Here is a 12,845-nt window from a genome sequence, read left to right as displayed (position 1 = left end):
GAAGCAGCTGGGCCTGGATCCGGCCCATGCCTGCCTCCCCAGGTCTCTGATCGCTGATGGGGGGCTGGAAGCACAGGGGCTCACACTGAGATCCATGCCGTGGGGAGCCCCCTGACAAGGGAGGAGCCCTGGGCAGAGAGGACAAAGCTAGAGGCCTTACATGCTCTGCCAGTCGCTGCTGCGTGGCCTCAGGCAAATCCCTCTTTCTCTCTGGCCCCCATTTCCAAGCGTCAGGAGAAAAGCCCCGTACTGCCCTCCCAGCCCGCCTCCCTGCCAGGGGTGTCCTGTCGCAGTGGCTGCACTGTGGGCCCTGGGCATCCCAGGGGTCAGAAGCCTGACCTGCTGCCGTCGGGCATGAGAGCTGGTAGCCCCACCATCAGGAACCCCCATCCTCCTGCCTGGGGACCAACGGCAGGACCCAGCAGGATGCTCAGGGGCCAGGCCAGACAAGGATGGGGCAGGGCAGGCCTGCTTAGGCCTTCACCTCCTGCCGTGCCAACTGGCCCACATTGAGAAGACGCTGAGGCCAGAGAGGGTAGCAAGCTTCGGCAGAGAGAAGATGACAGGCTGACAAGGGGGTCTGACATCTAGGGGGGCTTAGCCGTGAGCCTGACCCATCTCTGACTGCCCGGGATGGGGAGACAGAGCCACTGGGGCTGTGGGTCAGATGCAAACAAAGTGGGGAGAGGTGATGTGGGAATGGTCTGGAGGACAAGGGAAGGGTTGGGGGTCGGGGCAGGTGTTGGAAGGGCAGGCTGCAAAGATGGTGTCCTTCAGTCCCTAAGTCAGCCATGGTCTCACCATGCCAAAGAAGTAACACTGGCGACCTCAGATGGGGACCAGGAAGAGGGGACCCTACCCAGCAATGAGAGAGAGCACCCCTCATATACACGCAAACAGACTAACCCCCAAACAGACTGGTTTTGCCACACAGTTGCTGGGTGGTCTCAGGCAACTTGTTTAACTTTCTGTTTTCTGTGCCCCAGTTTTCTTCCCCCCGAGAAAGATACAGCTCATAATCAAAGAGCTAACCCATATTTAGCACCTAATATGCGCCAGGCGCTCTTCTAAGGGCTTGATATGTGCATTAACCCATCCTATCATCCTGACAACTGAAGGAGGGGAGTCCTATGGTCCTTCTGACTTTAGAGATAAGAAAAGTGAAGGACAGAGAGGCTAAGACACTGCCCCAGGGAGGCCACTGGAGAAGTGGGGCCGGAACCCAGGAGTCCTGGCTCAGTGCTGCTCCCTTGTGCCCACTGGAGATGCACGAGCCATCTTCGATCCCCAGAGCTCAGGAGGAAGCTGCCACCTCTACCGAGGATACAGCTGAGCTCTCAGCCGGCCCCTGTTTTATTTTTACATCTGTATTTCTTCTTCGCAGTGGGGGGGGGGGGGGGGGAGGGGAAAGGGCGTGCGTGTCCAAGGTCATAGAGCCCCTGGGGAGACTGAGGAGAGTGTCCTGACTTCTACCATCCAGCAGAGCCAGAAGGTCAGAGCTGTCTTGGGTGCCCCCACGGAGGCCTCCCCGAATGGGGCTCAGAGGGCAGGTGGGGGAGTGCTATCCTGACAGAAGCTCCCGTGGAGGATCAGAGACCCTGACTGAGGCTCAGCCACGCCCTGCTTTCCATGACCTTGGGCCAGCTTGCTTCTCCGGGTGTCAGTTTCCCAGCAAAGTCGGCCAGGAGCTGAGAGAGGATCTGAGAGCCCCCCACCCCCGGCTCTGCCCCGAGAGTCAGTGAGATTACGTTGTAATCCCGGGCTGCCTGGATGGGAGTGAGCTCACCATCACAGAGGCACGCCAGCAGAGATCCTTCCAAACTCAGGGGCCAGGAGAGGGGATCTTCAAGGGACTGTCGGGCAGCCAGTGCGAGGCTGGCTCCCTCCGGAGACTCCCTGGCTCCCTGGAGGTGTCGAAGGGGCTGGCCTCACTCAGGAATGTGTTTGCCCGTGTCACCAGGCACACCGTGCCCACAGCTCTTCCCCGGGGACACCCTGGCCCCAGGAGACAGCCGTGCCTGTGGTCCTGGCCTTCCTTCAGTGCAGCCCAGAGCTGCTTTGTTCCTGGCCACCAGCTGTCCGGGAGCCAAGGGACCGGCACATGCCTGCATCTTTCCCAGCCTCTGCCATGGGCACCAGAGCTGATGCGCATCTGGCTGCTGCAGGGGGCAGGGGAAGGAGGGCTGGTCCTCCCTGCAAGGGGAAAGGGCTCCTCACCGCCACACCTTTGCTCCAGCTGGTCCCTCCTCTGGGATTCCCTTCCCGTTGCACCCCTATTCTAAAACGACTTCCCAGGCTTCAAAGCCCAGATGAAAGTTTTCCCTCTGGCTGGGTCCCTCCCAGTGAGTCTTTTCTCCTGATGGGCTTCTCTGGAGCCCTGTCCACCCTTTATTACCACTCTGCTCACCTGCATTCGATGTCCTAAGTCCTAGCTGTCTCTTCCTCCCCCCACTAGGCTCTGGGCTCCCCCCGGAGCCGGGCACCACAGACACACATCCTCACACAGCAGCTTCTCCCACAGCAACCGTGACACTGAAGAGAACCGAGGCCGGGCCCTGCATCCCACAAGCACAGTTCGCAGCACGGATGCCTCCTGCCCCTGGAGCTTGCCTTTCCAAGGCTCCTCCCCTGCCCTCACGGGGAGCCTGGTATTTTCAGCCCTGGGAGTGCTGCAGCAACTGAGGCCCAGAGAGGGAAGCACGTGCCCGGTCACACGCACAGCAAGGCAAGGTCTGCAGGCCCGGAGCAGCCCTCTCCCAACCCCCGTCCTGGAGCACGAACCCCGTGTGGCGGGAAGGGCAGAGGGTGGAACTTACCCCAGCATCCAGAGATCAGCACCAACAGCCAGGCCACGAGGCAGCTGGTGGCAGCGTGGCACCTCATGGCTCCTGGGGACACAAGGAAGGAGAGGGTGACAAGTCTGCTCTTGGAGCCCCTCCCCCACCTCCCCACCCCTGCAGCTCCAGGGAGAACTGGCCTGGGAAGGCGAAAGGGAATCACCTCATATTGGGGGGTGGGGGGAGCGCACGTGGGAAAGAAGAGAGGGTCTGCATCACTGGGTTTCATCCTTGTCCGGGGCTGGGTATAACACAGCGGCCTGGGCTGGCGGCAGGGGCCGTGGGGCTGTCTGCCCAGCCCGGAGAGCAAAGCTCAGCAGCCGACACAGGACGCATGACTGAGGCATTCTGGGCTCGGTGGGAGGGGGGGGTTGTTGCCTGGGCAGCCCCAGGAGTGACGGGGCTTGGTCAGTGTGGGGACAGGGACAGGAGATGGGTGCTGAGCAGGAAGTCAGGGGCCTAAGAGAGGGCCTGGCAGGCCCAACAGCCCGGGTCCCCCAACCTAAGTGCCCAATGGGCATGTCTTCTCCCGCTTTTTATATTCACCGTATTCTCTTAAAAACTTGGATATGAAAGACAGCAGCAGACCACAGTGTCCAAAGAGGCACAGAGAGGAGAAGAAACTGTGCAGGGCTCCACAGCGAGTCTGTAGAAAGCTGAAGCCAAATTTCTAGGGGCTCAGAGCGAAGCTCCAGAGAGATCTGGGGCCCAGGCTCCAGAGGCTCAGCAAGGTGAGATCCCACCTCTAAGGGTGTTGGGGAGGGTGGTTGCACCTCCCACCACAGTAGTGGCCCCATTACAGCAGGGCCCTGGTCCTCTGGCCCCTTCTTACCCTCGTAACAGCTCAGGGATGGGCCTCCCAGAGACCAGCAGTGATACCAGGAGGGGCCCACACTTCTCAGCTGGGAACCCCCACCTCTCTCTAAAATGCCAGCTCTGTTTGTGCAGGGACACAGCCCACACACCTCTGCATCCCCTCAGGCCCTAGCCAAGGGCCTACACATCAGCCTCTAGTTCAACAATTTGCCCAGAGACTCGTGGCTCATGGGTGTTGGGGTCAGAATCTGGACCCAAGTTGACCTGCCACCTCCCTCGCGGATGAGCAATCAGGAAAGACACAGGGAGGTGAAGGGAACTAAGGGAAGGGGTTTTTCGAGAGACTTCCACATGCATGACCCAGGGGCAAGCCACAAGCTTAGATCCCGTCATTCCAGACCCGGAGCGGCCTTTGTCAGCCCGGGCCCCAAGTGGCCCATGACATAACCGGGCCGGGGGCTCCTAATACACAACCAGCGATGGCCTGTGATGCCCTTTTGTTTCCCTTCTAACTCTGCACTTAAAATGTCCTGATTACTAGGCATGAAACAGCAATTTGAAGAATAAAAAAGATTCTTAGATGTACTTAAATAATAAAAGGTGCCCCCCCATATATTCTTGTATTTCCACCCCCTTGAGCTTTGGGATGTTAATAGCCCATCACAGGGGTACCAACCGATACACTACCTGGGCCAGGCCGGGAACATAAAAGAGGGAGATGCCGGGTGGGTAGGGATGATGGCCACTCAGAAGCCACAGGCTCTGTCCAAAAGTGGCAGCCGCTGACGTGTTCCAGCCAAGAGGGAACGTGGGCCCCGTGTGACCAGAGCTTCTGATTTTTCTCAATGAAAAGCTGGCAACGTGGCTTTTTATATGAGCTCAATTTTAAGATGTTGGCAAATAATTCCCTTTTCATGAGCCTAATAGGACGTGTCTGAAGGCCAGAGTGGGCAGGTTGGGCTGGGAATGCATCCTACCAGGCCCTCCTCTGCACCCAAGCAAACACGTTCACATTACACACACGTACGGAGCAGTGCGGCTGTGTTTATCTTTAGAATGGAGTCTGCCTCTACACAAAAGAAACTTGCTCTTCTCACATCTTGATATTTCACAAAAAACCCTCCAGGTCAACGCTGCTCCATTGACCCCCTTCTCTTTAGGAGCTAAATCATATAGTTCAGAGTGTGGATGTGGCATAAGAGACACAAGCATCCCCTACGGTTGGGCATTTTGGCGTTTCCAGGGTCCCACTGCCACAGACAAGGCCACAATGGCCTGCCTTCTGCATGGAATTGGGGAGGGGGGCCTCTGGTTGTTCTTGAACATGGCTCTCCAGCTGCAGCATTACTGGGTTGATCAGCTACCACACTGAGCATGTATGTAAACCTTTATTAGACATTGCCATATTACCTTCTGGAAAGGTGGTGGCAATTCCCACCCCCTCTGGCAGCGCAGGAGAGGGCCTTTGTGCCGACGTGGAAGTGATCCCTCTTTTAAATGGCTGCCAATCTGAGGCATGAAAAATGGTATGACGTTGTTGCTTTCATTTGCATTTCCCTAACTACTAGTGAGGTTGAGCACGATGCCTTTTGCTAAACGTTCAAACCACTTTCCATCTGTTATCTTGCGTTAGCCTACCCTATCCTGCAAAGAAGCTAGCTAGCCAGCATTGCCAGCATTATCCCTGATTTACAAGTGGAGAAACCGAGGCACAGAGCAATTAAGTGACAATCTCACATCTCCTAGTGAGTGAGTGTCTTTAAAAAAAAAAAAGGCAACTCCAGCCCTCTGCCTTTCTAAACCAGATGTTATAAAAATTAAACAACATCTGCCAAGGACATCATCCACAAATAGCTGGGGAGTGCAGCCATCCTGTGCTGGGGCAGGGGGGTGTGCAGGAAGTTTGCCGTGGAAGGAAGGAAGAAAATGAACACTTTTACTGGGGACAACTCCCACAGACCAGGGATTTTCAACGTATGCTTTTATTCAGTTCTCCCAAATGTCTCTATAGTGTAGATATTATTGTCCCCATTTTGCAGAGGAGGAAATGAAGGCTCCCAGAGGTCCTTCTAGGGCGGGAACTGGCTCCCTCATGCCCTGCTGCCGTCTCCCACCCCCGACACACCGCCCACCCCACTTCCTAACGTAGAAAAGGGAAAGCAAGGCCCTTCCCTCAGGAGTCCAATACACAACACAATAGACACAGGATGCATGTCTGCAAAGAGGGGTGCACATGTGCACAACACACACACACATGCAAAATGCATCTCATTTCCACAACTCTGGCTCAGGCTCTGACACTACCAGGTACACCGTCCCCAACCCGTCTTCTTAACCGTCTGCTTCCTCTTCTCTTCCGTGGGTCATCGGCAACCAAACACAGCCCTCCCTCTGCAGGGTTGGTGTGGCCACCACCAAAGCAGTTCGAAGCAGGGGCAATGTTGGCTCCATGCTGACTCTCCATCCTCAGCTTGGGGCAAGGTGGCCTAGACAGTAGAGGGAGGGGGGACACAGGCTCCAAAGGGTGAAGCAGAGTACCCAGGCAAAGGAGGGTCCGTCCTGCTACTGGGTTGCCCCTGAGCTCCCAGTTCTTGCTCTTCCTCCGGCCCCTGTGGCTATGGGAAGGAAAGCGAGGCCCAGAGACAGAGGCTAATGGCAGTGGGAAGAGACCCCTGGGCCCTAACCTCCAGCCCAGGTACCATAACGGATGCTGCTCTGTCTGCAGGCATGCCCTTGACATTGGGGCTGCGCAAGTGTCACGTGTCCCCCCGCAGAGCCTGACCTCGCCCTATCCTGTGCAACAGCCCTCCCACCTCCCACCCAGCACAGCTGCGTGGCCTCCTCCATCATGGGAGGCTATACCACCCTCAGGATGGGGCCTGAGCTCCTACCAACCCTCATCTGTCCCCACTGGACCAGGAAAGAAACACACAGCCTTTTGTGCTGGGCTTCCTCTCTAGGCCTGGATAAGTGCCAGATACATGCCCCAGAGATATGAGCAGGGTCTCGGCCGGCTGCCCCCCAAATCTTTCAGGTGCCTGGCTTAGATCCCATTCCTGCAGGAAGACTTCTGGAAATCTCTCAAACGTACCCACCGCCAAGAAGACATGGAACCAGGCCCCACAGCTCTCAGGCTGTCCGTTCTGAACATCCTCCTTCATGCTAAGCCCTGTGTCTGGCACTGGGGGAGGATAAAGGGCCATGAGAACGGCCCTGGAAACATGCACTAGGTGTCAAATAAGCGATCGAGACTGTTGCTGCTCAGGGCCATCAAAAGAGAAGTGCTGAACCTTGTAGAGGAGGTCAGATGGGGGAGGTACAAATTTCAAGGATTTGCAATGCTAACATTCACGGAGCGCGTGTTACCTGCCAGTCACTGCGGTCTGCACTGTGTTCTACGTGCTGGGGCTCAAAGAGTTTGAATAACGTGCCCAAGGTCACACAGCTAGTAAGTGGCTAAGTCTGGTTTGAACCCCATTCTGGGGGTTCAACCCCATCTCTGGCTATCAAAAGTTGGTCTCCCAGCCTCAGCCCCAACCTTTACTGAGCTCAGACACGTGCCCCAGGGCAGGCCCAGGTTAAGGGCCTGGTGGGAAGGCCCTGGGCAGAACTCTGCATCAACCAGTGAGCTGGACCTGGGAGAGAACTGCAACATACTTCACCGCCCTAGTATGCAGAAGCCAGTGGCAAGGCCAAGTGCACGTGCCAGGAAGAAGGGGAACAGCTAGGGCTGGGGAGTGGGCTCCTGTTTAATCTGCCTTTCCGGGCTATTGGCATCTCACAAGCCTTGGCCCTGAACCAGTACCAGCAAGACAATGTACACGTACACCATCAGAGGTGACCGAGCCACCCATGGCTCCTTCCAGCACCATCCCCAAGAGGTTAATACCTCTGTCCCCAGAGGGAACAGACTACAAAAATTACCATACTCAGGGCAGCAATGCTACCCACATTGGCTTCCACCTTCTCCTGTGCTCAGTCCATAAACACCTGCTACTCAGGCAGGCCTGGGCTGAGGGCCACAGGAGAGGCTCTGACAGGTGGCACACTTACAGCACCCAGGGAGTCACCCCACATGGGAATCACCTCCCCAATCAAAACAAAGCCTCCACTTACACCCCCGAGAGCTGGTGAGCGGCAGAGAGAGGCCTCCCAGCCAGGTGTGGCCACATGGCACGTGTCTGCCCTGACACTGCTTGCTGTGTGTCAGGCACTGTGCTAGACACCGGCACACAGAAGAGAACAAGCCGAAGACCTTGCCATGGAAGAGCTGCCACTCCCAGAAGGGACCAACACGGACAGCGTAGGTGGACAAGTTCTACAGCGCATTTGGAAAAAGGAAAGGAGCAGGATGACGGTAGTCTGCCCGTCACTGCAGGTGCCATACGGACAGACAGTGAAGAAGCAGGAGAGTGAGCCATGTGGTGATCGGGGAGAAATGTCTTCCAGGCAAAGGCCACAGCCCATGCAAAGGCCCTGAGGCAAGGTGTGCTACCACGCTTAAAGAGCAGTGAGGAGGCCAGCATGGCTGTAACTGGGTACACGGTGGGGAGGGCTGCGGGAGAAGAGGCCACAGACACAGCGGGCCCATCACTGATGTAAGTCCACTGGGAATCATGGTCTTCAGCCAGCCAAGAGTGACACGAAGGAGTCAAGTTTTACTGGAGCACTTGGCTGCTGTGCTGGGGACTGACTGTAGGGGCAGAAGCAGGCAGACCAGTGCAGAGGTTACCGCAGTGATGGAGGCCAGAAACATTTGAGGTCTCTGGCCAGGTACTGGAGTAGAGAGTGTGGGATCTGGCAGACTCTGGGCATACGTCAAGGTAAAGCTGAGCGGGTGTCCTGCTGGAGAAGATGTGCCTGTGCTAGAAAGACCTGAGCCCGAGGGTCTGGCCCAGGCCCCTGGAAGGACAGAGTTGCCGTTAACCAGCTGGGAGAAGGCTGCAGGTGGAACAGGCTGAGAGGCAGGGACGGAAGTTCAGTTTAGGGCATGGTGAGTTTGGAATGGCTGCTGACAACCAAGCAGCAATGTGGGGCAGGCACTAGGACACCCCCAACTAGCCCTCAGGCCCGGTATCAGCGTATGGGGGCTACTTGGAGCCACCCGAGGGACAAGATCACCAAGGCCCCACACCCACAAGCTGAGGCAACTTGGCTATGAATTGATCAACATATAAAAACTGTATAAAGAGCCACCCTTGTGCATGGCCCAGCAATTTGGCTTCCAGAACTCTGGCTGAGGAAACCGTCATGGCGGTGCATGAGAGCTAAGCCCCAGAGATGTTCCGCGCAGCCCCGTGGGGCAGCCCATACACCCAGTGGGAACCAGTGCGACTGTAGGACGTCCACAGGAAGCAGAGAGAGGCTCCCACATGGATAGGTCCGTGTGTGAATGTGCGTAGGGCAGGGTGTGCACGCACAGGACTATTAGGTGAAACAGTGTTATCTGAGTGCTGAGGCTATGGCTGATTAGGTATTCTTCTACACACTTACTGCATTTTCCACATTTTCTATAATAACTCCCAATGTTTTTACAACCAGAGACCTAGCTTATGTCCACCCTACCGAAACATGGGCAGCAGCCTGTGAACAGACAGACAACTCTGATTAGAAAGCTCTTTCCTATACTCTGCAGAGCCACTCTGAAGCCCACAGTCCCAGGTGTGAAGCCCAGAGGAGACCCTTGCGGCTGGCTAATGGTACCCCCCTGTTGCTACTTAGACCCTTCCGCAGACAAGGAGCTCCCTCCCTCCCGGGCAGGGTATCCCAGCTCAGAGACCCCCACCTCCCAGCCCAGCCCTGTTACCCTCTCCCACTGGGGTGGGGTGAGGGGCATTCTGATTACACCCACCCTCAGGAGGACTTCCCTGTGCTCCAGCCATGGGGATTCACAATCACAAGAATGGGCTAAACCTGACCTTGGAGATGAGGCCCTGAGCTGCTGCTTAGCCCTGTGCTGTGGGCTCTCCTCTCCCCGGGGGGTGGGGGGGGACTAACAATTTAAAAGACAAACAAGTGCCCAAAGGTACTCACACGCTCCCTCACACATACACACAAACTGGGTTCAGGGAACTCCTGCAGGAAATGTGCCCACAAGATGCCCCTGGCCCAACCTTGGAGGGCCCCTCCTCCCTGTCCCCACTGCTTCCCCCAAGCTGTAAGAAGCCAGGTTCCTCACAAAGCTCCTCCCGATCTGTAGGGGGTGTCACCAAATGCCTCTGGACCAAACCCAAGGTAAAGCCCATCACAGCCTGGTTCCTTGGACACAGACGGGAAAGCATGTTCTTGTTGCCGCCGGAGCAAAGCACACCCCCCTCTTCTGGGAAATCGGCCCATTCTGGGCTCAACTCCCAGGTCAGATCCTCACAGTTACTATCTCCCACCTCCCCCTGCAGCCCAGCCAGGGGATGCAGGACCAGTGAGTGCACTCAGTAGGGCGAGAGGCAGCGCCTTCCCTCCCAGCGAACAAGGGGACAGGAAGGAACAGAGCGGGGGCGGGGGGGGGGGAGGGCAGGAGGGGACATCTAAGCAGCTTTTCGGTTTCTCAGGAGCGAGAGATTTTCACAGTAGGGTGCCACAATTCAGTTTGAACTGTTATGAATTCCCATAAAATCAGATGCACTCAACTTTGAATAGAAATACAGAAATACACGGCAGAAATCAAATACAATTTGGGGACTATTCACCACCACTACACACAGAGGGGTTTGTGTGTGCAAGGAGGTGCCTGCAGACGACATCATTAGGGCCACTAATGGACAAGCCACTGTCAGCTACTGATGGCCACGCTTCAAAGCCCACCCTATCCAGGCCACTGGCAGGGGAGACTGCTGTGATAGAAGGTCACTAAGAGGGACTTTTCCTGGAAGGAAAGACCACCTGTGGCCATTCTATTTGTGCCCTGCCCCGGATCCCTCCCCAGAGTTCCCCCTGACTGACGCCCCGGGGTGGGTAGGGAGCCAGGCAGGACTGAGACCCCCCCAGGGTGGGGTACCACAGCAGCCCAGCATCCTCCACGGGAGGCCTGGTATCTCTGAGTCCCCTCGACCTATACTTTAAAAAATTTACTCAGTAGGCAATATATTTTAGTCTCTTCATTTTGGAAGTAATGCACAGACATGGTCCATAACCGTATAAAAGGGCATGTAGCAGGAAGGGAGTCTCCCCTCTACCCAAGCCCACTTCCTCCCAGAGGCCACCCTAGAGGGAACGTTCCTGAAGTACCATATGTATACACAGGGATACAGCATACAAGTCTCTCCCTTTCTTAAAAATCGAAGCACTGCCCATGCTAGCCTGCTCCATTTTGTCACGTGACACTATATCCTAAGACCCTTCTATTTCAGAACATACAGAGTTTGCTCTTTTTAGCAGCTGTGGAGTGTTCTATACAGGGGACCACAACTTAATCCCTGCTGATGGACATTTAGGTGGTTTTTAACTTTTCAGTTTCACAAAATGAAGCCCCAATGAATAGCCTTGTTTCTATATCTAGACACATGGCAGGAAGAAGGAAATTTTCATATTTTTATAGCTGTTGACAAACTGCTCTCCAAAGAGGGTGCACCAAGTTGCACTGCCCCCCCCAACTCTTAGAAAAGGGCTGGTTTCCCCATACAGATACCAGAACTGGCCACTCACTATGTTTTTGAGTTCCAGAAAAGGTAGCTGAGGCTCCTCATCCTCAGACCCACAGCCCCATCAGGGCGTGGAGTTAGAATGGAGTTGATCAAGGTCAGCTTCCTCCTATCCCCCTGGCTCACCAGTAGGGTCAAAGCCAACAGATCCTGGCCCGACTCTGGGCCGTTGCTGCAGTCTGCACCCTCTCCCTCACTGGGGTCACTGCCAGTCACCACACCCTGTGGTCTCCCTACGTGCCTCGGCCAGGCTGTTCTCTCCGCCTGGAGCACCACCTGGGTCCATCTTGCATGTCCAGCCCCGACTTCAAGGCACAGCTCTCGTGTCATTTCTTCCAGGAAGTCATCCTGCATCCCTGCTAGAACTTGGATCCTCGGCTCCCCTTGGTTTTGGTACATTTTTGGAGGCAGCTATTCCAGCTGTGGGGGTGAGACTTGTACACATCCTTCTTCTCCCAGAAGACCCTCAGCATCCTGTAAGTAGAGTCTACTTTATCCCATACAGCCATCTGCCCACTTAATATCTCCTTCTGGGCGTGTCTCTAGCATTTAACATATCGAGCAGTGCCCTGATTTCTTCCCCAAATAAGTTCCCATTCTCACCTTTCCCACCTCAGTAAATTCACCTCCATTGATACACTCTTTTCTTCTTAATTCAGTTCACAAACAGATCTCATATAACCAGTAAGTGGCACTTTCCTCTCTACTCTCTTGGTCACCATATTTCAGGCATATTAGCCCTCTCTCAACCTCACACCTGCCAAGTTCATTCATTCCCAACCCTTGACCATCACTGTGGTTGGTCAAATTATTTTTCCCCCAACCCTTCACTTTGCATAGAATTATGCATCTACATCCATGCTGGGTCTCGTGGTAGGCAGAAGGTGCTGTCCTATCCTTTACGCTGGGCTTGGCCATATGACTTACCTTGACCAGTGGATGTTCTGGCCAACCTCCATACTAGCAGAAGCATGTGACCCTTGTGCAGAAGGGCTTGCCTCGTGAGCTCCTGCCTTTCAGCCTGAGATGAACATGCCCCAGGCAGAGTCAGTGGACTGAAACCACACGGCCCAGAATCAAGTTCAGTCACACCTAGCCAACTGACCCACAGACACATGAGTGAGAATGAATGATTGTTGTAGCAGTTTGCTAGGCAGATTTATTGAGGTAATGAGTATTATATTGATATAATAAATAAGTATTGATGTCAATACTATTAAATATATATAACCCCACAGAAACACAGAGGGAGATCTTCCTGACATTAGATTTGGCAATGATTTCTTGGCGATAACACCAAAAGCACAGGCAAAAAGAGTTAAATAAGCTGGATTTTATCAAAATGAAAAATCTCTGTGCATCAAAGGCTACTATCAACAGAGTAAAAACGCAACCTACAGAAAATATCTATAAATGACATATGTGAAAAGGGATTAATATCTATTATATATAAAGAACTCCTAAAACTTAACAGTACAACAAAAAAATCTGATTCAAAAATAAGCAAAGGATTTAAATATACATTTCTCCAAAGAAAATATCCAAACGGCCAAGG

The 12,845-nt window shown here is 54.7% G+C and overlaps 1 protein-coding gene across 1 annotated transcript in view; it reads right to left on the bottom strand.

Annotated features, from left to right (window-relative positions):
- CDH23 (cadherin related 23) overlaps window positions 1-12,845 on the bottom strand; it is a 414,708-nt gene that overhangs the window by 358,644 nt on the left and 43,219 nt on the right. The window contains exon 2 of the mRNA XM_027587690.2: window positions 2,817-2,888. Coding sequence (XP_027443491.2) covers window positions 2,817-2,883 — 67 coding nt within the window. The 5' untranslated portion in view covers window positions 2,884-2,888. The remainder of the gene's footprint in view (window positions 1-2,816; window positions 2,889-12,845) is intronic.

This window comes from Zalophus californianus, chromosome 15 (assembly GCF_009762305.2).
Source record: "Zalophus californianus isolate mZalCal1 chromosome 15, mZalCal1.pri.v2, whole genome shotgun sequence".
In the NCBI taxonomy this organism is placed as follows: domain Eukaryota; kingdom Metazoa; phylum Chordata; class Mammalia; order Carnivora; family Otariidae; genus Zalophus; species Zalophus californianus.
The sequence above is the reverse complement of the archived record's forward strand: the minus strand, read 5'-3'. Positions and strand labels throughout refer to the sequence as shown.